The sequence below is a fragment of the Rhinolophus sinicus genome, linkage group LG09 (assembly GCF_036562045.2).
Source record: "Rhinolophus sinicus isolate RSC01 linkage group LG09, ASM3656204v1, whole genome shotgun sequence".
NCBI lineage: Eukaryota > Metazoa > Chordata > Mammalia > Chiroptera > Rhinolophidae > Rhinolophus > Rhinolophus sinicus.
The window spans coordinates 115,188,117-115,215,818 of NC_133758.1; the positions used below are offsets into that span (position 1 = coordinate 115,188,117).

Consider the following 27,702-nt stretch of genomic DNA (forward strand, 5'->3'; position numbering starts at 1 on the left):
CAAACCTTGTTACTTGTTCCTTAATTCGCTAACCCAAACAAAAACTCCATCGTTATGCCAAATCTTCACAAATAATTGCTTCTTTGCCTAAAAAGGAATATAAACAGCCTGCCTTGGCCACTTTTTAAATTCCATACCTATGGGTCCTCCTTAGAACAAAATTAAATTTGTTTGTTTTTTCTCCTGTTAATCTGTCCCATGTCAATTTCACTCTTAGACCAGCCAGAAGAACTCAGAAGAGTAGAAGAAATCTGTTTCCTCCCCTTCAGCTGAATTTACAAACACTGACAATACCAAGTGCTGGTGAGGATGATGTAGAACTGGGACTCTCATAAATTGTTGGCAGGATTGTAAAACAGTATAAAATAGGGTTTCCTTTGGCAATTGTCAATTTCTTATGACTTTGAACACTGACCTAACCCATGACCCATTCCCCGTTACTTACCTAAGAGCCATAAAACTATATGTTCACAAAAAGACTGGCACAAAAATATTCCTGGCACTGTATTCATTATAGACTTTATAGCCCATCAGCAGGGGAAGAGATTTACACATTGTGGTATATTTGTACAACAGAGCACTATCTGGCAAAAAAAGAACCAAAATACAAATAAGCACAAAACCAAGGATAAGTCTCAGAAATATTGTGTTGAATAAAAGAAGCCAGACACAAAATATCTCATGCGTGACTCCACTTATATGAAGTTTGGAAACACACAAAAATTATCTAGAGATACAAACCAGAAAGTAGGTTCCTCCAGCTGGTGGGGTGGGGTGGGAATTAATGGTAATGTATCTAAAGGACTTTTCTGGGGTGATGGTTAGGTAAATGGGCATAATTATCAAAATGTAAACTGGAAAATTAAGAGCTGCATATTTTATTGTGTGTAAATCATTCCTCAATAAAGGTCGATCAGAATTCTGCAAACAAAATTCATTCTGAAAACATATTTAGAGAACAGCCTAGGGAAAGTATTACATTTTTATAGTGGAAAACTCAACGACTAATGTGTGATGAGATGTTTCGAGGGGCTGTCCCAATGCTCCATCACACAGTCTCTTAGAAGGAAGGTGAGGCTGGAGGGCAAGGGCCGTTACACAGAGAGCTTAGAATTGTTCATTGTACCAAGCGGACCTCCTAAGTGGTGATTACTGTTAATAATAGAATGTCACGGTAAGCATGGCAGAAAATGAAATAAACTTTGTTTTGAACATAATAATAAAATCTGAGAAAATAAATTTAATCACATGCAATTACCTCTTGTCTCATACAAAGAAAAAGAGGGTAACTGCTCCACAGAGCAATAAATACAAAAATGAAAAGTGACAACAAATGCTAGCAACAATGTTGAACATATGGGAAAATGGGGGCTCAGCATTAATAAAATACTAAAATGGGCTGGACTCTTCTATAAAAAGAAGATGCTACTACATTGAATATGAACAAAAAAAATTAAAAAACAGGTCAAACAACCTCGCTAACTATTAAAAAACACTTAAAATTGATATGGGAGAGCCCCCCCACTATAAAAGTTTTCAGCCTCCCTCACTACAGAAATTGTTTAAGTCTCCTTTCCCCTAGTTTCTTAGCTCCTTAGCCCCTGGCTTTGATTACTCCTCTAATCAGTTTCTGAATCCTAGACTAAAGATTGCTCCTAGCCTGAGTCACAGAATGTCTCTCAGGTAACTACTTAAAAGCCTGTGACTTCCCAACACCCCCCAAGCCATTCCGACCCCGCAGGCCAGTATACGTGTTGATTGTAATCAGTGAAGCCTAATGTTCTTTCCAACCCATTCTGGGCCCAGCTCCTGGACAATGGACGTCACCTAAGTGACGAGTTGAATGGCCACAGGCTCTGTAGAACTAATGGATTAATTAATTAAGATCTATTTTTCCTCATTCAGGGGCCTTGGGGATACAGAGGAAACCCCAGCAAGACTGCCAGTCCAACACGGTCTTCCAGGCGGATCTTGAGACCCCTTCCTCTCGTCTGAGATCTGATGGGGTGAGAGTTCTGTGAATCCTCCAATAGGGAGCTACAGCTCTACGCCCCTGCCCAGCAGGAAGCAGATACAGAAGAAAAGACCTCCAACTGTCCCTCAACTTCCCATAGAGATTTTATGCAGATCACGTCTCTCAAGGGGTCTCTGCATTCCTGCCCAAAGACCTTCCCTCTATGCCCAAAACTTCCCCTTTCCATTGTAATTACCTACCCCTATGAGGAAACAAATGGGTACAAAATACCCAACCAGAGTGAACCAGCCACTCACACCTGCACGGTAAAGGCCACAACGACCTTCATTGCACCTGGACATTAATATCATAACAGACTGAATTCTGGGAAGGAACATGCACATTCTAAAAAGATGAGGTAATAGCCTCTTGTCAATCATGGGTGTCAATCCAGTGGGCCCACGCCCAGAAAGGAACAGCCCATTCTAGAGAAAAAAGGATAAAAACTCCAAGTCCTTGCCATTCAAGGCCTCTTGAGCCCCTTCTTTTGCTCGGCCTGCTCCAAACTCTTTGGAATGTACTTTTTCTTCTAATAATGCCACCTTGGGCCCTTGAACCAATCTCTACTGCTCAGGTCCGCTTCTATTTCTTTCAAGTGTACTATCTCTCCTAATAAACTGCTCTTTCACCACTTCATTTCTCTGTCTTGTTCACTTCTTTGCTTGAGACGCAAGAACCTGGACACCGCGCCGAGAAGGGCCTGTTCTCTGGTAACAAACTCAATCTACATAGGCTAAAGTTCTAGAACGGACAAAGCTTCACTCTACTTGCATGAGTATAAAAGTGTAAGAATGGACTGTATAAACCCAAGAATTTTGAAAACTACGTAAAATCGAAACATGCAAAAACGCAATCCTTAACTCAAAAACACAATTCAATCTGTAATATCTAATTGTGTTTGTGTTATCAGAATATGAAACACCAAGTTCACCAAGAAATAACAAAGATATTTGAAAATATAATAAATGTTATATCAAAATCTGGGACGGTTACAACGATAAGATGTGTACACTATGTACAGTGTAAATAAGATGAAGAAAAGCAATTGTAGATAAACTATATTTTCCTGACTTGCTAAAGATAGAAAGTTTTACCTAAGAAAATATAGATAATTATTGTAATATTAACTTTACTATAAGGAAAATAACATGTAGCACTTGCTGACAAAAATACGTATTATGCTTATATTGTAAACGTATTAGGTGCTAGGTTCTGTCAAATAACTTAAGTCAGCTTTTGCGATAATGTTTTTCACACTTTCAAATAAGTACTCAGATCAATCTAGATGCATAAGAAATCTAAAAACTTTTTAAATGTAACTGATAAAAATTTCCTACCAGATTTGTAGTTTATAAAAAATTAATAATAAAAATTATTACTGGTTTTCACATGTAATATATACCTCATTCATTTCTAAATAGTATATAATTTCAGTATAATTTCTTCTTTAGTTGAAAATAATTGAGAGGATTTTCCTTTTTTTCACTGGAATTTTCTGAAGCACACGTTTGTTCTCTCAGACACAGACCCTGACTTGTTCATCTGTACATCCTACACTTAGGGTCACACCGGCTACCTCATAGGTGCTTGGCTGAAAAAATCACTGAATCACTGATTGTGAGCTTCACCTTTGTGAACCCACCAGGTGGGTTTGGGGCTGGCATGTCCAATTTTTGGGCACAGCCAAGGCATTTCCATGGTTTTTTTTTTTTTGTATAAACCGCCTGCCTTAGCTCGTGCTGCAGACTTTTCTAGGGTCTCTCAAAGGTTCTCAGAACCCAAACAAGCAGCATCTGGCTTGAGCATGTCTCTCACCTCTGGCTGAGCAGCCCTAAGTCTGGCACTAGTGGCAGCTGGCCTGGATCATGGCTTGGCCTCTAGAAGCACTTCCAAGCATGGCACTGGTGGTGCCTATCTGTGGCTTGCTCTGTGGCTCCTGCCATGTGGCCCCAGGTGGGACACAGGCTAAGGCTGAACTTGACCTGCAGCGGGTCCCCTTCCAGGTGGGTTTGGGGCTGGCATGTCCAGTGGCCAGCTTCAAAAGGAGCTGGAGTTTCACTCAGCCACCTCCACACCCACAGGGCAGACTGGGCAGGCACCAGAGTCCTGCTGAGGCAGACCCTGCTCTGTAGGGTCAGCCCCTGCACCACAGCTCCTCCACTGTAGTCAAGGCCAGTCCTCGCAACCAATGGCACAAGGGCCAATCCCTCCCACTGGTGTACAAACAGCAACCAAGGCTCAGCTACAAGGCGGGCACACACAACCCACACAAGGCTCACATCTGGAGTGCATGGCTCAGGTGAGCAGAAAGACGGTGGCCATCCAGGGACACTAAGAGGGTCAAGGCAAATGTTTTCTCCCCTATACCAGGAAAAAATATTTTTGGTACTGTTCATAAACTCTTCAGTTTCTTAACTACATAATCTCATTTTTGAGAGATGTTGTTTTTCAACTCTTCTCATTTTAAATGTTTCCATAAAGTTACCTGGAATTTTTTTCCAAATGACATTTTAGGGCTTATGAATTTGGAATTGTTGGTACATTAAATTGACTCCTTGGAAGAATATATTTTTAATTGAGAAAATTATCTCTCCAGATGCTGAGGTACCTGGTGAACTCAAGAACATCTGTTACAGGGAAGACACTGTTGTTTCTTATCACTGTTTTTGTGGATATGCCGAATATCTCCATAGGTACCCTCTTCATAGCACTGTATAGTAACTTTCCTTAATACATTTTAAGACAAAGTTCACCATTTATGATTTTTTGAGTGTTCACTGAATTCAGATGTTGGAAAAATCACAGGCCTTCTCCACTTTATCATTTCAGTAGAGAATTCCTAGAAATCCAATTTAAACATATAAGCTCAATCAAAACATTCTACACCAAATCTGATGTATTCCAAAACACAATAATAAAATTTGGGAATTAAATCTTAAACATGAGAAGGTCCAGTCACGTAATTTGCTCAGTCTTTCCAAAGACATCTCAGAGCTGTCTGTCTGGTTTGAAGGTTTTCTTTCAATAATAATAACTTTCTAAAACTTCAAAATCTGAAGAGTTGGGGTTTTTCCCCCCTTCTTTGTTGAATACTGTGATTAAAGGTTTCTGATTGATTTTGAAGTAGGCAGCCAAAATACAGAGAATCCATTTACAAAAAATAAGTCAAAAAACCTTGTTAGGAACATAGGTTGACCTCAAAGCACTTCTTCCAAGGGTCAAACATTTCTACAGAAAATCCAGGTGCAGAAAGAGGCACTACTGCCAAGCTGCAATTTTTTTTTTTTTAAATTCACAAAAAGATGTGTTTAGAGAATATTTTAAAGTTTTTGACAATTATAGCTTTGATATCTATTTCTAGGATACCACAGTTTGTTTGGACAGAGTTATGAATAATAATAGGTGTCACAATCAACTTCAAAGGCATTTCTACTCCTGGTTCCTTAAGTTAGTAAGATTCTGATTTTGTAAGTGTGCTTTGCTCGGCCAAAAATGTATTCACAGTAGCAGTCAAAAAATAATTTTACTTCTAACATTGAACTTTAAAAGAAAAATGCATCTAAAGAAATAATTAGCAATAGCAATAGATGTTCTACCTTTGATGATTAATTTCTAAAACTTTACTTTGAATCCAGGAATTGAATTTAAAACAAACAAACAAACAAACAAACAAACAAACAAAACAACCTGAGTTTGTTGTTCAAACTAACTGAATTGATTTCCTCTCTGAAACATAGGAGAAACTGACATAAAACTGGTGTTATTTAATTTTTTTCACTACATTTTTCTTCTGCTTTTGAAGCCAACATATTAATGACTGTTGTCTTACTTTTTTGTACGAATATAAAAAACCTGCGATTGAAAATGACACAATAGAATATATAGATGATGTATTGTAGAAATGTACACTTGAAACCTACACAATTTTACCAACCAATGTCTCTCCAATAAATGTAATAAATAAATAAAAAATTTAAAAAGAAAGTGAGAGAAGTTCATTAGGAGGAAGTAGCTCTCAATGAGAAAACCTGTCCAGAGAATGACAGGTAAGTGAGTCTTCTACTGCCACATGTGTGAAATCATTGTCTTTAGAAAATCTTCTTAAAATTACTACTAACTTTTGAACTAGAAGCCAATACTTCTTAAGCAGATTAATGTTTTCTAGTTTATTTGTATCTTTCAGCCAGTTCACTGCACCCCTCTCTCCATCAATGACTAGAAAAGTCTGTGCACATTACAAGTTCATCAGCAGTAGCCTTGTGAAACAGAAAATCAATACTAAAGGTTGGCTAAATGTTCACTTTCTTCCTAATTGTATTTTTTTTTTTTTTTTTTTAGTTCACTGCTAATGAAATGATTAGTTGCCAAACAGAAAAGCATTGTTTCGACTCCACTTCTGGAAGGGCCACCGTGAAGCTCAGCTCCAGGCTGCTGCAGGAGGGCTCAGCCCTGTCCACACCCATGACCTTCTCAGGGTTCCTATCCTGCTGACTTCCCAGCCTCGCTGCTTCTTTGGGGTATGCTTGTCAATTTTCATCTTTTCAGTCATTTCCAATGACCCCTTTCTGCTGGTTTAGTTGGGAACAGCAAAGGCACCGTAGGTTTAAACGATGGAAGAGCCAACTCCAGTGAGATGAGCTTTCCTTTGTATCCCCGGTATATGCATTTAAACATATTTACGCTGCTTCAGAACACAAGACAAAAATCAAATTCTTGTCAGTTCCATTTGAATTTGTGAACAAAATGTCACTAGTGGAACATTTCATAAGGAGGTGAAAGACCCATTTGCAGGCATTGGATTTCATTTTAATTATATTTTTCAAAAAATTTACATTCCCTACAAAATTCCTCTAAAGTAAGAATAGACTGGATGAAATTGATTTCTTGAAGACCCATATCCTTTTATTCTCCCCTGCTTATAAAATCTTAATGAATGAGCCCTTCCTTCAGGCTTTTCATTACCCCTGGGGCCCGGCGGGAGAGTCTGAGTGCCTTCATTATTCTCACGCTGGATTTCAGATAATGAACGCCAAGCTGCCCCGGTGACAATCGTTTCCTGGAGCCTGGGGTTGGACGCAGTAGCACGTGAGATGTTTCTGGCACTCAAACGGGTCAGGGCCCATGGAAGCCATGGGGAGAGGGTCAGTAAGGTATTTACAAGAGCTGAAAAGAAACATTTCCTTCCAGGGAGCTTGGTATGGTCTCTCTCTCTCAAAGAAAGGACAGGAAGCTTGGTCTCTCTGCTTCCTTTATTTAAAAGGGATCAGATCTTGGAAATACATAAATGCTTTATTTTACATTTTAGTCTGCACAGTGGTCCCCCCGTGTGGGCATGGCAGGGGAGGATGGGGTATGAAATGAGTAAGTTCCGTCCCCAGCCTTGGGGACTCCGGGGGGAACAGGAACGGGTCCTCAGGGTGGCATGCCTCAGCAGGGGTGTCCTGTGAATAGGAAAGTGGGGAGCATGTGCAAAGCAGGAGACGGATGCTGGCACTGGCTCTGGAACAGACAGTTTTGTTTGTTACGCAGAGTTGTAACGCGCACCAGGTGAAGTGAGCCACTGAGGAAAAGCAGGTGAAGGGATGTGTCTGCAGCTCGGTAGATCCTGCACGGAAGGCTGTCCTGGGGGGGGGGCAGAGGGCACAGGGGGACAGGCAGGGGCTCTGTGACTGTGCCCTGCTTTTCCAGGGGCGGGAGAGAGGGATTCGAGTATCTAATTACTAGGAGATATGTGAATTTCGGGTTTTTAGGGGGAAATGTGAGACGCTTTTGTAAGTATTAATCACAGTTACTCGATTTGCTAAGACCCTCCCCCTCCTTAAATAATATATGATACATGAATTTTTAAAGGCAAGTTCATATGCGTTCTCTCCTCTTTTACCTATTTCCTATCACAGATGAGGAAAGTGAGCCCCAGCTGTGGCCAGGGACTCCCTTGGTGGCACAGGAGGAGACAGCAGTGGCGCAAGCACAGCCAGCAGCCCTTCCGGAGCTTATATGTCTCCCCGTCCACTAGGGAGGATGATATGGACCATTTTTCTCTCTGTGGGTCTTCACAGAATAAGTGTTTGTCTTGGCTGAAATGCTTATCTTGTTCATTTACAGAATGACTTGCTGATATAACTAAGATAGAGAAAAACAAGAAAATGTGTGAATTAACCTGAGAAGAGAACGTTGTGCTTTCTGCGCACCCAAAATGGGTTGCTGAGTAACGCTGTCGGAGATATTTATGTGCTCCAGTCAAAGTGTAATAGATTGTTATCACTGATGGGCCCCTCATCTGGCCCATTTGGAAAATGTTTGTCTCTGAATCTGGCTCCCCAGCCTCTGAACGCTGAGCAATGGCTCTAAGGGTCAGAAGAAAAGCCAGCTTTGAAGGCATCCTGTGTCCTTTCAGTGTCCTCATGTCAGCCTCACCCTCCTGAGGTGGCCTGATGCAGAGGCGCCAGCATGTACCTTTGTGCCTGCTGTGGGCGGCTCCTCACGTGACTACAGCGTTGTTCAAACAACTGCTAGTATTTTTACCCAATGTTATGAGAATCAGCCTCTAACACAGGTTAAAATAGACATTCTTTCCAGAGGCTTACAAATCTTTCATCTGAAAATCTGCGTGCTCCTAATTAAAGAATCGGGGATTTTTTTCTCCCATGTCACAATGCTTTACTCAGTGACGGTTGATGGGCTTTCAATAGACACTCAGCGAATCCGTGATTAACGGTAGGTTCAATGCACAGCTGTCAGGGTTGCCCAATGGGAACCGCTCCTCGGCGAATGCATTCGTTTTAAAAAAGATGAGATGCAATTTTCAGAACTGGCAGTGTAGAGACGTCTCCTGGGGCAAGGGCTGTTTTATACCTGAAGTTTATCGTCCTGAAAGACAAATACAAGGTGTGGGGTTTGCTGTTCCCATAAGTGCAGAACGTCTTCTGATCAGCAGCGAGGAAGTCCACGCTAAGCATATTCACCGGCTTATTCTCCGGGGGAGACAGACTGGGTGAGCTGCGTGGGCACTATCTGTCTTCACACCATCTATGCTGACAGCTCATTTCTCCCGAGTGCATCCCATCTCAGCAGTCTGGATGCAACTCACGTCACCTCGGGTAATGGCACCAAAGCTCACTCTGTGGACGTGGTGGGGATGCCTGCCCGTCTCGGGATGAATCGGTTTATTGCATATTGTGGCAACTGTTTTCCATGCCTGAGGACACCAGCTGGAGAGATTTGAGACCACTGCTTTACTGACCAAGAGTCTCTGAACAGATGGGTGATGGCAAAGGAGGATGGATGGATGGATGGATGGATGGATGGATGGATGGATGGATGGATGGATAATTGTCCAGAGAACAAATACGGCTGGAAGTGGAACCTGGTCTGCTGCCTTGGTCCACCATGGTGTAAATTTAGGGCGTCCTGGAAAGAATCTGGTGGTGGGCCTCACATTGAAGTACAGCTTCTTTGGCCAAAGCAGTCCTGAGTCCCCACCCAGCAGCAGGCGTGACGTGGCTCATCGCGCGGTGAGTGTGCAAGCTCCTACACAACATGGTCCCATCTGCAGGTGAGGAAACTGAAGAGGAAAAACTAAAGGAGGTGACAGGGATCCCACTGGAAAGTCACTGCTGCCGAGCTCCAAAGCCAGGGTGTCTCTCACTACTTCAAGGAATGGAGTCTAACTCGACAGCTCAAAATGTTGAACAAAGGGCATCTAAAAGCCTTGTCTTCCATTCAAGCCCACAGCCTGCTCTCCCAAGGGCTCTGAGCACCACAACCAGAGAGACCACAGAGTTCGAGCAGAACTATGCTGCTTCCATCCCAAAGCCCCTTCTCTGTGCCTCGTTGCCTCAGGATTTCATCTGACCCACACCATGGCGCATAGGTCATCAGTGAGCTCATGCAGGCGCTTCCTCAGCTGCCCTTCCAGCCCCAGGCTTGGGGACCTATCCCAGCCACAAGCAGGATGCCTCCACCCCTGCACAGGCCCTGCCCAGAAGCACACCGCCCCTCTCCCTCTCTGCCCATACCCCGCCTGCACCCCAACTCCCCTCACAATGCTCCTCGACCTTCCCCTCACCTCCTCCATGTTTCTGGAGATTCTCCTGTTTGCATTTTATCTCCTGTGGCATCAGCGAAGGGCCACTCACTATCTGTGGACTAAGTTAATGTAGCTCTAAACCCATCATGTTACTTAATTGTCACAAAACGTCCACACATGTAGCCATATTCGTGTGTCTATTTTACAGGCACAAAAAGGACATGGAGAAATCAAGTGGCTTGATCGAACTCTTACTCTGAAGACCTCTTACACACAGCACAGTCCAACAACTGGTTGTCACCCCAGTGACTTTCAGACATCAAGAACCATTTCAGTTCTGCTCAAAGTGACTCTGTGAGGAAGGTAGACAAGTATAACACCTTGTAGAAAAAAATGCCGTTGAAATATTTTGAAGTGTAGGGGCTTAATATTGAAACAATGAGCACCACTTTCCATAAACTATTGAAAGGTTAACAAGTTTATCATAAAACCAGAGGCTTTATAAACGTGGGAAAGCTTTTGTCAAACAACATGGTGATATGTGTCAGAACCATAAAAATGTTCCGAGCCTTTGACCTAACCACCTCACTCCCAGGCATTTATCCTCATGAAATCATTCAAAAACAAATAAAGGCTATACACACCATGACGTGTCCTGCAGTATTACTCAGGGTTTTCAACACCTCCCTCACCACTTTCATCATAGTTCAAGTAAAGCAGCAGACACAAGTCATTTACAGGGCCACGTCCCCTCCAGTCTATGAGCTCATTAAGGGCAGGCACATCTTGGCATCTGCAGTGAAATCAATAATGAGTGCCTCAATGTTTTATAAAAGCAATACAGATGTGCAAATGCGCGCGCGCACGCGCACACACACACACACACACACACTCCTCTCCAAAAACCTACAGGGAACCCAATGTTCAGGAAGAGAGCATGTTTAATTACGGTGTCTCCACAGGTCTTGCACCAGAGTACAGTGTGATTTGTATGTTACGTCCCCTTTGACTTTCTTAGTGATTATTCTAAGAATTAAAATATGCATCTGAATTGATCACAATCTAATTTCATCAGAACAGGAAACTCATTGCTTTTCCTCTCATGTCTTTGTATCAAGAACAGGCCCAGTCCCAGAACTGCAGTGTTCCAAACACGGTGGTGAGTGGTGGCCACCCAGCACCTAACATGTGTCCCTCTGACAGCAGAACCGGGAGAAGGCCCCTGAGGTTCAGAGAGTCGGGAATCCCCGTCATATTTTTCCTCTCTCTTTTCATCTCTTCATTTTGTTTTGATGTGTTAGAATCGTTTAGCCATTTGCCAGATATTTTTGCAGATATGAGTATTGCATATATTTTTTTTCAAATATGTGGGCGGTTTTACTCCAGCTAAATAGTGTTTGATGAACAGAGGTTCTTAATTTTGTTAAGATTTAATAGTGAGGCCATAGGGGAGTCGACTTTTCCTTGTAAGAAGGATCTTTTTTTTTTTTTTTTTTTTTTTTTTAAGATTTTATTGGGGAAGGGGAACAGGCCTTTATTGGGGAACAGCGTGTACTTCCATGACTTTTTCCAAGTCAAGTTGTCCCTTCAATCTTAGTTGTGGAGGGCGCTGTTCAGCTTCAAGTTGTTGTCCTTTCAGTCTTAGTTGTGGAGGGCACAGCTCAGCTCCAGGTCCAGTTGCCATTTCTAGTTGCAGGGGCCGCAGCCCACCATCCCTTGCGGGAGTCGACAACCTTGTGGTTGAGAGGACGCGCTCCAACCAACTGAGCCATCCGGGAGCTCAGCGGTCGCTCAGCTCAAGGTGCCGTGTTCAATCTTAGTTGCAGGGGGCACAGCCCACCATCCCTTGTGGGACTCGAGGAGTTGAACCGGCAACCTTGTGGTTGAGAGCCCACTGGCCCATGTGGGAATCGAACCGGCAGCCTTCGGAGTTAGGAGCATGGAGCTCTAACCGCCTGAGCCACCGGGCCGGCCCGTAAGAAGGATCTTGATATGAATCTCAATCTCTCTCTCTCTCTCTCTCTCTCTCTCTCTCTCTCTCTCTCTCTCTCTCTCACAGCCCATTCAGTTCTGTCCAACTCACTATTGTGATTTAATTACGATCTTATTCTATTCTCTGAAATAAACAGGAAAAAAAACCAACAACAAAGTATGTCTAATTCTTAGTGCTCTTCACATATTTTCCATGAAATTGTTTCTAATAATTTGAAGTCTCAGTATTTATCTTACCATTTTCCTAAGTTTTCATCTCCTCCAAAAACAGCCATATTTATTTCCTTGTGGAAATAAAGCTGCGAATTACTGTTAAGCAACACTGATGCTTGAGGGAGATACACAACCCCTGCCCCCAGTGCCTGCGTGCTCTTGGTAACATCGTACCCCGTGGGCGTGGTGTCTCCCCTTAGAGAACAAGAGCTAATCCTAGCGATGCCCTCGTATTTCAACAGCAATGTCCCACCTCAGCAATTCTCTTTGTCTACATACATCACGTAAGATGCGTGTCACGTAAGATGTGTGTCATATAAGATGTGTGCCACATAAGATGCGTGCATCATGTAGGATGCGTGCACACGTGCAGGATGAAGGGACTGGAATGCAACGGGTGCCATGGACCTCACCCCTGAAGTGCACCTGTCACCACAGAAAACCTGAAATCTTGCAAGTCAATATAACACTCACTGTTCGTATCACTGGGGAAAAACAAAAACAGTGCCACACTGACAGCCATTTTATCAAAAGAGAATCCTCAGGAGATTGAGTTCTACAAGTCAATAAAATGAATAGATTAAGTTATGTTTGATTTGTGATCATTTATTTATAGTCCAGGCATTCTTGGTTTCAAATTTTCACTCCTTTGATGCAAATGACTTTGGCAGCTTGCAACTGAACTGCAATTTTCCTTCTGTCAGGAGAAAGAGCTATTTAATGCTGCAGGTCAAGACATGAGCGTGTGAGGGTAAAGTCCAGTTTACTGAGATCACCGGTTAAGCCTTCATATTCCATCCTAGCTAAGTCTATCCAAGCATTTAATTTCATCGAAGGTACCATTTTCGATGTCCTGCAATCTGTGATCTATCAGAAATGTATTATTTTTAATAAAACCATTATGTTTTTCTGTGTAAGTGTCATGGATGGACTGCCATAAATTATTCACTAATCTCAGTCATTTATACAGAGCATTCATTTCTGATAGAAACTGTTTTCATCTTTGAAGCAAATACTTTACTAAGAATTCCAAACACCATGTACCCTTTCAAGGTCAGAAAACCCTACAACCAGAGACAGCTGAATGCCAAATTCTATCTGTTGACTATGTTACAACAAAATTTAATAGCACACCTGTGATTAGACGCACTGAAGTTTATTCTAGTTACAGTCCTGAAAGTAAGTCGTTGATGTTTTGATATAATTGGCTCACACCTTTTAATACAAATCCTTCTGTAACCTGTAATCCTCCTTAGCCTAGTTTTTAAAAACCATATTCATCCTCCTAAGAAGCTCTAATACGCCACCCAAAATAATGCTGCTTTACTCCATCCCACGGCGTCTCTCAAAGCACAGAGGCGATGGGAGAGCATCTGGGAGTTTGCCACCATAGCAACAACCACCTCCTCTCTGCAGACACTGTCACTGCCGTATTAAACACCCTGTGAGTTTCAGAGTAGACCTTCTTTATGTGGATTTTACTTTCGAACATTCTTTGCTATTAAAAAATAAAATTATACCTTAATGACAAAAATTGAGTATAAATAGAATGACTTTAAATCCTTATAAAATGTTAACATACCCACACATGATAAAGAATAATTTTTATCAAGAATTCAAATAATTTCTAAATATAACTCTCTGACTCTGTTTCCTAAGTGGGATATATCCAAAGGGCAAAAATAAAAGCAAAGAAATACTGAACTTTACTCAGTAGATTTCATGCTGGTGGTGGTATAAATAGAAGGTATATCCTATGTGTATTGTGCGAAAGAACAAATAAGTGAAAAGGTGGTGCTGGGTTATGCACTGGGATGGGGAGAGAGCGGGAGAAAGACAGAGATCAAAAGAGATAAAGCAAATATGGCAAAATGTTAATAATACGTAAATACAGTGAAGGGTATGCGACTGTTCAAAACCATTGCAAGTTTTCTGTAGGTTTGAAACTTTCGTATTTTCAGGGATTGAAAAAATCCTCAGGGACTGAAACCTTGATTCCCCATCTTTGATAAACATCCAAACGAAGATGACCGAATGTGTAAAGCCCCACCTTTGTTTCCTGCCCTAAAGGCCGAGACAAGCATGCAGTCTCTGGGACCCTGGAGGTGCCAGATACCTGAGCGGCTGTATGTAAGCCATCAAGACATTCCCTGAGATTCAGTGAGAGGTCAGGGCTCTGCATCTGGACATCAGCCACCGTCATCTCCTAAGAGACCACAGGCAACACCTGTTCGCCTCACCAGGCTGAATTCACTCCACGCCCCAGCAAAGCGCCACCAGCCTCTCCACCGGCTTCTCCTTCCAAACCTCAAGACTCTGCCCTCTTGTCAGTCCTAACTAACCCTAGCAAAGTAAACCTTGCTGATTCCCTCCACCCCGTGGCTAGTATTGGGCTTTATTTTTCAAAGATAGTCCATGCTCAAAGGCCTGATCATTTTCGGGGACTCATAGCTCATGGTCTCCATTTGTCATAATTAATACACGCGGAAGAACGGCCTACTCCATATCAAGTCACACTAGGACATCTTTTGACGCTGTCCACTGACGTTCAGAGGACTGCACAAAGCACTTCTGCGCAATTATTTCACCAGACCTTACACCCCTAACACAGTGACTTTCTTCTTTCAGGGCTCTCCTTCTTCCCTGGATACTTCTTCCTCTATTTATTTGTTTCAAGGGTTTTACAATTTGCTGGTGAATCTGGGTACCTGCGTGTATCTAGTGAAAAGTATCTGTGCTACGTCATGGCCCACACCATCTGGCTGGCATGACCGCAGAATCTCAGAGTTGTCTCCGACACTAATAGCAGCCTGTGTAACCACCTGCCAGTTACACCACCCACATCACGGGGCTGCCAAGCTTGGTCCAGCCACCCTGCCGCTGACGAGCTGACGACCTCACAGGTTCGCCCGTTCTGTCTCAGGCCATGGAATTGCTCTCATCTTTGTGAGCCAACCTGTGGCTTCTGCATGAGTCCTACCACCAGGCCTTGGGGCCACGCAGGGACAGGCCCATCCCTCTAGCGAGGGAAGACGTCTGTACACTTGAAGACTTGGTCATGTCTCCAATGTCAGTTCTCTTTGAAGTTACACTCAACTGTTTTAACAAACTGTCCTCTGCAGCCATAATGTCAAGACCATTCTGCCTGGGAACGCACTCTTGTCAAACATCCTCTTAGAGTGTGAGGCCCAGAGTGGCACTCAGTGCTTCAGGTAAGAGGTAATTCTCACTGTTCGGGAGGAGGAAACACTCTGCCTTTATAAACTATGATCGAGGACGCCATGCCATTTCTAATTCACACAGCAGACAAGGCTTTTGATCCTCCACGGGCTCTCACTGGACACAAGACGAGCGTCTCTTCCTGCCTAATTTGCTTATGAAAAATATTCAATTATGTGTCAAGTTTTAATTCACTTAGTAATGAAAAGTAAATGGGCCGCACCAGCATGTTTGATTTGTCTTGGAAAGGGGAACTGCTTTGCAAGAACAAACAAAGTTAAATTAAAATAAGTGACTCTCCTCGATAGTGGAAATTGAATGTCTCCCCAAAGAACCTCACGTCCGTAAACATGGGGCTGACACCAACAAAAGAGCACCCGCCTTACTACAGAGCCGCTTCCAACTGTCCCCTGGGGCCTCGAGGTTGCAGAGACATGCAGGTGCCTTTGTGTGGAGAGACGTGTGCGAGCTCACACGTCTGTGCCTCTTTCATCAGCCAGGAAGTAAGAGACGGGTCGCGTGTGGACCTCTGGCTGGTCACGTACCGTTTTTGCAGATGGGGCAGCACTGGTCGGGTTCGTACACCGGGTCCACACACTCCGTCTGGGGACACGCGGACACTGTGCACAGCACCTCCCCGTTGGCCTCACAGCGGCACCGCTCGCATGGAGACACCTGGAACAGAAGCCCACGGTCAGGTGGTACATGCCGCTGACCTTACCTTTCAAATTCACGTTTTCCTTCCCCAAACATTCTGTGAAGACATCTAAGTATTTTAGGAATGTAAACAAACACACAAAATGATCCCGCCCAGGGGTTTTCAAAGCGTGGACACAGTGGTCCCGGGCGTGGGTAGGTCCTGCGGGGGCGGCAGCAGGGCTGGGCGCAGGGCTTCTCCTCCCGTCAGGGGCTCGCGCAGCAGCTGTGTTACCGCCATCCCCGGGCTGAGCTACTTGAAGGAAGACTACTGTTTAAGTACTAAACAAATAGTATGTCGTATTGAATTCTTGCCCAACCCCTCCTCACGCAGGGGAATCCTTTTTCATAGCCCTGCCAAGGGCCACCCGACCTCACCCGGAACACCCATGACCTTTGAGTTAGGAAGCGGTGAGGGAAGGACACACTTTCCAGGTGCCAGACAGGAGCTGTCTGAACGTGACCCCATCTAACCCTCACAGCAACACTAAAACACGCCAACTACAGTTCCTGATGAGGAAAGAGACTCAGGTGTCCAGCAACCTGCCCAGAGCAGGCCCTTCAGAGGGGGCTCCAGATGCCACAGTGCATGGGGTCTCCTTCCCAGGCCTCGTGGGTGTCCCCTTGCACCACCCCGTGTGACCGGCTCCTTCCACACAATGTGCTTCACCTGCCTCACTGTGCTTTCCAGCGACGGGCCTCAGTTCTACATGTGGGGTCACTGCAGTCAAGCGTGACGGCAGTTCCTGGGGAGGCCGTGCCCTGCCAGCAGTGTCCTCCCACAGGAACTTGCGTGGGCCATCGTGTGGGTCATTCCTGCCCTGACAACCACCAGGGAAATGACTTTTCATCTGGGCTGACTCAGGACAAAGCAGAAAGAGCATATGGGGACCCAGCAATAAGAAGCAGAAGCTGTGACATGGGAACATAGGCTTTAAGAGACAGTGGACATGGGTGGACAATGTCAAGCTGAGTTTCCTGGGCTGGGAAGCCCCGATGACTTTTGTGTACGACACAATGACACCACCAGCAGTTGTCAGGTAAAGGACACACATGGTATTCTCGATGCTTGCACTGTCTACGCAATGCAGAAAATAAAACCTGAGGTCTCCACCGAATGGCTTGTTATTCCATGAAGCAAACTTGTGTTTGAAGGCATGTTTCTCAGGCACCAGACCACAGCCAATATGGCTGGGAGTCAGGACTCAGGCCGCTTGTTCTAAGTCAGAGCTCCCTACCTGATACTAAGGGGTTCCTGGGACCCAAGTCACATGACCGAGCTCTGAATCCTGCTCTTGACTCTGTCCCGAGTCTCTGCCCCCTTCAGACACTTCCTCCTGCCTTGCCTGCCCACCAGTGACTTGGGAAGGCCAGCCTGTTTTTCTCCACCCAACCTTAAACACACCTTCCTGCCTTCTGCTGCCAGAAAAGGCCACTGGCCTGGGGAAGAAATCCCTTGACTCCTGTTGCGACCGCCATTAAATTTCCAATCTGGAACATTTTAGTGTGACAGCTGGAGTGGGTGCCATGAAACCCCATTGCTGCCAAATGCGTTGCTCCCGGTGGCCACAGAGCAATTCCAGGCTGAGTGCAGATGCTTCCCCAGGAACAGACACGTGGGAGGCAAGACCACCCAGAGCAACCTGCCAAGTAACTGTAATGTTCTCATAGATGAGATTAGTTTAATCACAGAAAAGAAAGAGAAGTATGAGCTAGTGGACCTCAGCATGGACTTTTCTCAATTAAACTATTCAACATCAAATAAACTTTTCTCACCATTTCTCTTTTTCTTCTGTCAGCAGAGATGCTCCACTTACTTTTCTAACCCCTACTGTTGGATTCTACAATGACATAAATAAGATGGACATGAAAACAAAGAGAAACACTGAAATCTGGGCTTTCCCTCTTCCTTCCTCTCTCCCAAGCCTTCTCAACTCTTTAAGTCCCAGGAGCCCTTGAATTCTTCTGGGAGCTCTGGGCTGGAGCACAGGGTCTTTGTCACTGAGTTCCCAGGCCCCGTCTGCAGGTGTGAGGCCAGCCAGACTCACAAGTGCCAAAGCCGTGTGTCCACCACATCTGGGGCTGTTACAGTGACCGAGCCAGTGGGAGATGCTGAATGGGCTGTAAACACTGACCGAGTTGAGAAAGACATGGTTGCAAAGATACAACAGCTAAAATCAACTTACACAGCACATTATGAAAAACATAAAACATAAAATCTGTTTCTGGAAGGGTCACTGAACACCTCATAAAGAGCCATTCAAGGATTCGATGCCACTTGTAAGGGAAAGGAAGAGAGTGAAATCTTTCTAGTGAGAGAGGTCAAGGTTACGGTTACACAAGTAGCCCATGAAGGGGAGAGAAGACACAGACACTGGGATGACACCAACACCACGGCGGTGACGTCACAGGAGGGGCCTGGCGGTGTGTGAAGGGATGTGCGGACACTGAGCGGCTAAAGCCACAGCCTGAGACCAGAAAGCCGAACGTCAAGGTTCTGACGTCACCCAGCCCTGACCTCCGGGGACAGGGTCACACCACGCTCTGCTTATTCTGTATTTTCTAACTGTTCGACCCTGTTAGTCAGGATCTGCTTTAAATAGCTAAAGCTTATATTGAGTAGCTGAGGACTCGTGCTCCCTTACTCACTCAGTCAAACTTCTTTCCGAATCCAAATATGGGAGACACGAGGCACGCACACATCCATCTTGCAGCCTGGGGAGGACACACATGGAGGTCATGGGACTGACACCTGGGACGGCTTCTCTAGGTCCCACCAGCAGCCCCTCCATCCCCCACTGACCGACCCCAGGGGATCACCACTTTGCAGAGTCCTGTGTTCTCCAGGAGAGACACGGAGACACGACCAGTGCTCGGTCAGGGTCGGGAGCTGAGATATGAGTACGGAAGAGGAACTAGCAGGATGGTGGGAAATGGCAGGCGCCAGCTGGGCTCGGCACATGTTAACAACTCTGAAGGCACAATGTCACTTGTGTTTGGAGCGACGGGGAAGAGTTCAAACTAGAATGTGGTCACGTTAGTGGGGAGGACTGGGGCGGGTAAGGAGGGGACGGCCGTCGAGACAAGCAGGGGCCTCACGGACAGGTCCCTCCCAGGCAGAGAACCCAGTGGGGATCCCTGGGCCCGTATGGCTCCAGGACCAGTGGTCCTGAGAGGCTGAGCAGGGCAGCTGCAGAGAGCAGGGGCCCTGAGACCAGGACTGCCAAGAAGTATACAATGGCAGCCCCCGAAGGCAGCACAATGTCCCCATGGCCACGAGACCTGCCACAGCTTGGTACAGGGGACCTGGCTCTACCACAGGGGACAAGGCAAGAAGCAGGAGATGTCACGGGGACAAGGTGCCTTTCCCAATGCTGTGAGACTGTGTGAGTTCTTCCTGGCAGACGTCTTGGGAGGAGAACCCCCAACCCGCTTAGTAATCACCCCGAAGTGATGAGACTCCTGAGACTTCAAAAGACAGATTTGCCAGAGAGACCTCGAAACTTTAAACTGACAAGAACAAACGCTCTCCACCATCACTGGCTGTGGGCAATTCCACAACTGACAGAACTGTTCTAAAGTGAAAGAACGTTGTCTCAGTGTTTGCACATCTGAGTTTTGTTTACACATTTTACCCCATTATGTGATTATTTCCACGACCTCAAATTAAGAAACAACTCACCAGAGGCACAAGCTGCCAACAGCCGTCACTAAAAGCAGTCTGAGTGGCCCTGGATGACAAGCAGCCTCCCAAAATCATTGTCCCAGTTTCGTCACCAGATGGCGAAAGTGGCCTTTCCAGTTGCTGAGTCTGTCTTTCTGAAAGTGCCCAGCGTCACCCTTAGCAGGACTCACCTAGAAGGAAACCACCAAGTCCCCTTGTATTTAAACCACGGGGTCGTAGTAGCTTCTGATAACCCGGAAGGAACTGTGTTATTTTGGAACTGGAGGAAAAAGCAGGAGTGATGTCCTGCAATCCCGCTTTTTCTGGAGTGAAAACCTATCCACAGGTCTGGTGACTGCCGGGAATGTCACAGCAAGTCAGGCCCCAGCCTGAACTCGGAGTCTGGCCAGGCCCCCAGACCACTCACACACTGCCTTCACGAGGACGTCCTGGGTCATCCCTCCTGATTTCGCCAGCCCCTCCTGACTCCTGCACGATGCCACGCAGGTCAAGGCCTCCTTTTCAACAGTCACCTCAAACCAAATTTGTCCCCAATCCTGCTTCAGGCTCCTGACCTGAAACTGTCTCATCAAACTAGCCCAAGGCACCCCGAGCTGTGTCTCCAGGCTGGAAAGCCACAGGTGGCGAGGGTCAGGCCCATCACGGAGGCCCCTGCCCAACAGCCTGCGTCTTCCAGGTTCCAGGTGCTGTGTCACCAGCTGCTGTCCCCAGGGCCAGTGCGGAGAGTCCAGACCCGTGTGCCCTTCCATCCTCTCCTCATGACACAGAGCAGCTCTAAGTGACACGGACGTCATCCACAGCCACCTTCCTGCCTCCAACACGAGCTGCTGGCCAAAGTACCGGACGCTTCTGCTTCCTGTGCCCTTCAGAAAGATTCTTTGGTTGTTGCTGTTCTCTGTCTTTCTATCCTCTGTCAGAGAAGGGATGTGCAGAGAAAGGGACTGAATTGAGAACTGTCCCCAGAAGCTGTCGGCTTTCAGTCTCAGGCAGAAAACGAGTCTGCCGACCGCATGGCAGATGAACAGTGCAGCAGCCCAAGTAGCCAGCCCAGCACGTCTCTCTTCTCGGCACCAAAGAATAAGTTCTCCTTCTTCACAGCTGCGCTTGAGGCAACACCCTCCATGTAAGCAGCCTTCAAATCCGCTGGTGTAATTCCCTCAGATCAGTGTAGATCACACAGGAGCTCCCTCACGAGGGAGCAAACGCTGGCAGTGTCTGCAGGGCGAGTTCCTCGGGCGACAAACAGCCGAGTAGCTAAGACGAGAATGAGGAAGACCCTTCTGCCTGCAGATCGGACCTGGTCAGCATTCTGGAAGCAGTCAGGTTGGACCCTGCTACCAACTGGACGTTTGTGTGTCCCCAACATGCATGTGTCCAAGCCCTAATCCCCAGGGTGACAGTATTTGCCGGTGGGGCCCCTGGGAGATCCTGCGTCAGGTGAGGACATGACAGGATCAGTGACCTGAGAAGATGAGAAGAAGAGGCAGGAGATCACCCTGCTTTCTCTCCACCGTGTAAGGACAAGCGCCCTCAGCAGCTCGATCTTGGACTTCCAGCCTCCAGACTGTGAGAGGTAAATTTCTGTTGTCTGAGCCGCCGGCCTCCGGTCTTACGGCAGCCTGAGCTGACAAAGACACCACCCGCACCCTGAGTTTTGCACTGGAGGCCATGCGAGCCCACAGTGGGCCAACCCTGACCTCCATACCCTGGCGCGCGGCCAACAGAGCAGGATGGAGAGCGCAGGCCACAGGGGCGGGGAGAACGGGCAGAGCTGGCTTCTCCCTTCATACATAAGTGATTAAGGTTAAACGCCTTCCAAAGAGGAGGCTTTTGAAAGACAGTGTGAGGGCCAGTGTGGGCTCTGGTTCTCCTGGGAATCACACATTCAAACTCTTTCAGGAATCACCAAGGAAACAAGGCCGTGAGCTGGGTGCAGCACCAGGGAGCGGTGGGGACTGTGGCAGACGGGGAGGTCACTGAGGACACTGCAAGTGATGGGCACGCCCTTCCGGACACACACACTCACACACACACACACACACTCACACCCAGCACACACTCACACACACACACTCACACCCAGCACACACTCACACACACAAATGTGCACACACACTCCGTACACACACCACACACACACACCCCGGAAAGAAACAGAACCCACTGCTTCCATGTGGCGTCCCTCGTGTGACGGCCGTCGTGATGCTCACCAGGAGCAGGTGGAAGGACGATGGCCACAGGTGCATGTCAGTGTCGTTTGCCCAAAGCTGGCCCGGCTCCAGGAAAGGGCTCACTCCCCAGCTGAGAGGGGCCCGTGGACGCCCATCTGGGAGCCCCTGAGGCCGGAGCCTGGCTGCCTGGCTGGCGCGCCCTCAGGGAGCCTGGCTTCTGACCCCTGGGCCAGTGCTGGGCGGGGGGAGGGGGCTGGCTCTGGGCTCGCCCTCCTTCATTCCTGGCCTCTCCCCAGCACCCTGACCCTACGCGGGACACCGCCAGCGGTGGCTGCAATTAATGAAGCCCCTTCCATGGGGTTTAAGCTCGGCTGGAGCAGACATTGCAGGGCTCACCCACAAGAAGGGACCCAGCTTGGCTGGCACTCACACACACAGGCAGCATGGTCCCCGAGAGCTGACCATTGAATTGTGTCGGCTTTCCCTCACTGTCACCACGGAGCAACATGAGCTATTTCCTTGGCTTCTTGGAGGGCACGGGGAGCCAGAGGGGAACTTTGTTACCAGCGGGAGGCGACCTGAGCTGAGACTGGCAGTGGAGCACAGTTTATCCCTCGGGCCACCGAGTCCCCTGCTCCTCACAGGCCCAGGGAAAGGCAGTGGCCTTGTCAGAATTATTTCTTTTCCATTCTTCCCAACCCTGACATTTCTGCACGTGTGACAACATGGCTGAACTGCATGTGGGTCGAGGCAAAGGTGCCCAGGGCAGCTGTGCTCCACGTGACAAGGGCCTGTCAGCACCCCAGCCCCCTGCAGACTCCCTCCCTGCACTGCAGCCGAGGGAACCAAGATCCACCGTGACAGCCTGTCCACTAGCTAAGGGCCGGTGTCCCCAGAACATAACTGTCACCAGTGCAAGCATGTGACCAGCAGCGGAGCTCGAGCTCCTGACACCTTAACAGTCTGAGCCAAGGCTTGCTTGAAACTAATTATGTGTGTTACTTGTTCCAAGCCTCCTAAAACAAAAATACTGAGTTACCTTTTCAAAAAGCATGTGAAATTTGAAAGTAAAATATAAGTAAACAACCGTCTTTAAAGCTGGACGAAGGAAGTATAAATGAGTGTCGCATGTCACCATGTGAGGAAAGTCTGGTTGAGTTGATGTTACTAGTTATTTCTGAGCTGCCTCATGAGCAAAGGCTATGGAGAGCCAAGCAAGAGGGACGCATGTGGGATGTGGTGAGAGTTGCATTACAGGAGGCAGGAGCAGCCACCATGGCAGATCGGGGCTCAGGGCTGTCTGTGACCAGGACAACGGCAGGAGTCCCTGAAGATGGTCACCTGCTTTGTGATTTGGCTTAAACCTGAGCTAGTCCCAGTAATATTATGTTTCCAAAAACTTTTAAAAGTTGTATTTAATGGCATTTCCCATTTGTTTAAAGATAGAATTCTAAACTCAAAATTCAGTGCAAGACACACCAACCCCCACAAGGCACAGAACATTAGGTAAATCTCCAGTTAGTCATCACCACCCTGGAGACCCAATTTCGTCTACAGTCGGGGTCTCAACCCCAGCACCCTGACATTGGTTGTCAGGGGCTGCTCTGGACACTGGAGGATTTCAGCAACATGTCCGGCCTCTACCCACCGATGTCAGTAACACCCCCCACCCCCCCTCCCCGTTATGACCACCAAAGATGTCCGCATACATCGCCCAATGCCCCCTGCTGGGCCAATGTGGCCCCCGTCGAGAACCAGTGGTCTATGGCTTATTGAACAAAGGTTCATTCCTTCCTCACTGGGTGACTTTACTTCTGGGCTCATGTTCCTTCTTTGTGAATTTCATCCTTCAAATTGCAGTTTGAAGTTCTTTTAGTAAAGGTTTCTTGGTGATATGCTCTCTATTTTTGTCTGAAAATATGTTTGTTTGAGCTCATTCCTGAAAGACTGTTTTGCTGGTGCATAAAGTGGATTGACACTTATTTTTTTCTTTGTTCTTTAAAGATGTTCTTCTATTTTTGGGGGTTTTCTTCTGTTGACAAGATGTTAGCTGACAGCCCACTTGCTGTTATTTTATAGGTAGTCTTTTCTCTCTGGTTTCCCTTAAAAATCTTTCTTTTGCCTTTGGTGTTCCGCAGTCTCTCTATGATGTGGATGTATTTTTATTTATCTTCCATAATGTTCATTGGGATTCCTGAATCAGAAAATAGTAGTCTTTCAACTAGAAAGTCATGGACGCCCACATTCTCACTAGCTCTTTCAGAATTCTAACCTGGTGGATATTAGACCTTCTCTCTCTACTCTCATGTATCAAGACATCGCCTTCTTGTGTTCCATCTGTGTCTGTGTTTCATTCTGGATCACTTCTTCAAATTTATCTTCTGGTTCACTGAATTATTTATAATCTGTATCTAATGTACTGTTAGACCCTCCCATTCAATATTAATCCAATTATTATAGCATTCATTTATACAAGTTCCACCTGCTTCTCTTTCAAAGCTGACTAGGGCTTCGGGTACACCTGTGTTATTTACCCATACTTTTTATTCCAGCAGTGGTTTCTTTATGCACATTAAATATTCTCATCTAGATCCCAATGTCTGTCTGTGTCTGAGCTGACTGCTGTTTTGGCTGACTCTTGTTCACAAAGCCCTTTCTTCTTGTGCATAATGCTATTTTGACATAATGTTCCTTGGAAAACAATTTATGGGATTCTTCACAGCCTGGACAGTGGGTGCATTCCTGCTGAGTGCATTTGCCTCTGTCAGATACAGCCTGGGACCCCTTTGAACAAAAGTCTCCCACTTGGATTATTTGGACCGCTCAGAGAAGCATAAATCTCGACTCCACACCCACAGGAGGGCACACGCACTCAAAATGCAACTGTTCAGAAAAATCCCACACAGGCTGAGGCCCGTCCAGGGGAGTTTGTCCCCATTGCCCCTTTGCAGGAGAGGCTTTTCCAGGGAGACATCTCCTGATCTGATTCTCTCCACTTGGGGCCCTGGGCTTGGCATGTGTCCCAGCCTGGCCCTGAGCACAAGGGTCGGGCCCCAGGCTTCAGTAGCTGCCACTGCAAGGCTGATGTTCTTCTCTGGATTCTGGCCTCCACCTTTAGGGATGAATTTTTCTCTCTTTTGTGCCATTTCAGCTGTGCTTTTAAGATGTGTTGTATGTGATATCCGGGATTTCATGAGTTTTGTACACATGGGTTTTTAGGCTATCAGTCTTCCACATCCCAGCCAAGGGGTGGTCATCATATTTAAAGCAAAATCATTCTTGCCATGAGTGGAAATGTGCAGAGCCACACGGTATCCGGATTTTCCATCCCTCTGCTTTTCCACGGGCCTGGGGCTTCCGAGAGAACCCACAGGGCCACAGGCAGACGTCTGACATCATCCTTCCCCGCAGATTCAAAGGCACTCTGTGTCCTGGCTGCACCCCAGTGCCCGACAGAAATAGAATGGCCAAGTGAAATCCAGCTGGCAGGATGTCAGGCTGGGAACAGATAAGCAGCAAGGGTTTCCAGCTATGTGGCCAGAACTGGACCATGCAGGATTGCTACAGCCCATGGACATCGGCTGGAATGAAAACCACATCCCTTCCTCCAGCTCACAAGCGTTCCATTTGAGCCGAACTCTTGTCTTCACCCTAGAAATCGGCCCCAGGGTTCCTGTCATTTGAAAACAAACCATTGACAACAGCAGAGCCTAGATGAGTGGCTTCCACCTGTGTTCCCCACAGAGCCCCTCTGGATGCGCCTGCACACCTCACACACGGCAGGTCACTGCCCGTTTACTGGGGGGACCCCGTAGTTTGTCACCATACCTCCAGTAGCCAGTCCAGTGCATGACATCTAGATATTCAATTGTTTTTGCATAAATAAATACAAGAATGGGTTTTTATTTGGAACTTATCAGATTTTGAGATATCATCTGAGAAGGAAATATTTATAGGAAAATACTTATAGAGTCACCTGCTAATGATGGCAGCAGCCTCCATAGGCAGTCACCCTAGAGACCAAAAACCATGCTGGGGGCAGTCACGTCCCCTAAGATGCACACGCAACAGACCACACCTGAAAATCCACAGTAACCCAGCAGTGGGCTTCTCTCCTGTTTGTTCAGAGCTTTGTAGGTTCAAACTGCTCCCATATATATCTCTTTTACTTCTGTAATGTGAGAGATAAGCGGATACTCTCCACTTTTTACCACTGGAAAATAAGGAAGCTCTGAGAATTGCCCACGGCACAAGGATGAAATAGAACAGGGCTCACACCCACCGTGTCTTTAGACAGAGGTCCTCTGTCCTTGAAGCTGACTGACTGTCCACCCAACCGGGGGAGGGGGGGGCTGGGCAGCGTGGGGCCTGAGTTCCGAGGCCTCCTGACACCAGCTGGTTGTATGATTTTTGAGTCAGGCATCGGTTTCCTAGGGTGAAATTTCTCTATGAACAGAGAGGAATGACAAAGCCATGAGGCTAAGAGCACAGGTATATCGTGCCAAGTGGGGGTGTGGTCAGCTGGAGAGTAAACACCCTTCTAAAGGGACGCCCACTCTGAACCTGGCAGATGGCTGCTGCCTGGGGATCGTCCCATTCTCTACAACAGATTGGCAATCTGGGTATCTATGTGAGCCTCTCACTTAAATTGCACTAGTCAAACAAATGTCACGTGCTAGGAGCTAAGCAGAACAACTCCTTGGGCCCGAGTCGGCTCTGGAGCCACCAGGCTGCGCTGTGGGCTGCTACTGTCCAAGGTCCTGGCCCCCCTGGAGACCTAGTGCTCTGTTCTCTGTCCCCGGAGACTGTCCCCTCGTGCTCAGGGAGCCCCTGCAACTAAATGGTTCTGATCTCATTACAACTCAAGCTTTCAGACTTTGAAGGACACATACTTACTTTGTCCTAGATAGCTTGAGTCAAATGTAACATAAATCCACATAAATAAACACTTAACCAAATTGATCCAGCATTTACTGGGCACACACCTGGGTCAGGTGTCCAAGCCTGGATAAGCTTTCCCTTCCCCAAGTACCGGCTTCTCTTGGCCACACACAGACTGCCACTTGTACCATCATAAAGACGAGGTGGCAGGTGGAGGTATACAATGTTCAGAGCCCAGCAGACGTGGACTCACAACCTGGCTCCTCCACTTACTAACTCAATGGCTTTGCTCCAATTACTTAACTGTTTTGAACCTCAGTTTTCTCTCCTTTAAAATAAAGAAAATACCACCAATTCATCAACTTATGGTGTAAATCACCCCCTCCCAAATGTACAAAACATACGGGCACTGAATAAATATTGATTCCTTCCCATTGTAACAAAATCGGCTTTTTATGGTGTTTCTCCCGCCATATTCACAAATCAAATTGGCATATGGGGCTTGACAGTCCCAGCTATGCCTCCCCAACCTGAGGCAGAAACACATCTGAAAGGTCCAGAGAAACCTCATGGAGCCCCCTTTTTTGGTTAGTTGCTCCTGTTTAAATAGCTTTAGACAAGAGGACACACTGAGAAGTCCGGAACTTACGAAATCTGACTCGGAACCAAAACAAATGCAGAGGCAGCACCGCCGTCACACACGTTAGGGTGGCTCAGGGAGAACGGAAACTTCTCACGGCGTGGTTCATTTTCCTTTGCGAAGGGAACTAACAATAGCATTGTTTTATGTTCAGTAACATCA

The 27,702-nt window shown here is 46.6% G+C and overlaps 1 protein-coding gene across 3 annotated transcripts in view; it reads right to left on the reverse strand.

Moving 5' to 3' along the window:
- VWC2 (von Willebrand factor C domain containing 2) overlaps positions 1 to 27,702 on the reverse strand; it is a 58,373-nt gene that overhangs the window by 23,179 nt on the left and 7,492 nt on the right. For all 3 annotated transcript variants that reach the window (XM_019731701.2, XM_019731700.2, XM_019731699.2), the window contains exon 3: positions 16,013 to 16,142. In XM_019731701.2, the coding sequence (XP_019587260.1) occupies positions 16,013 to 16,142 (130 nt within the window). The remainder of the gene's footprint in view (positions 1 to 16,012; positions 16,143 to 27,702) is intronic.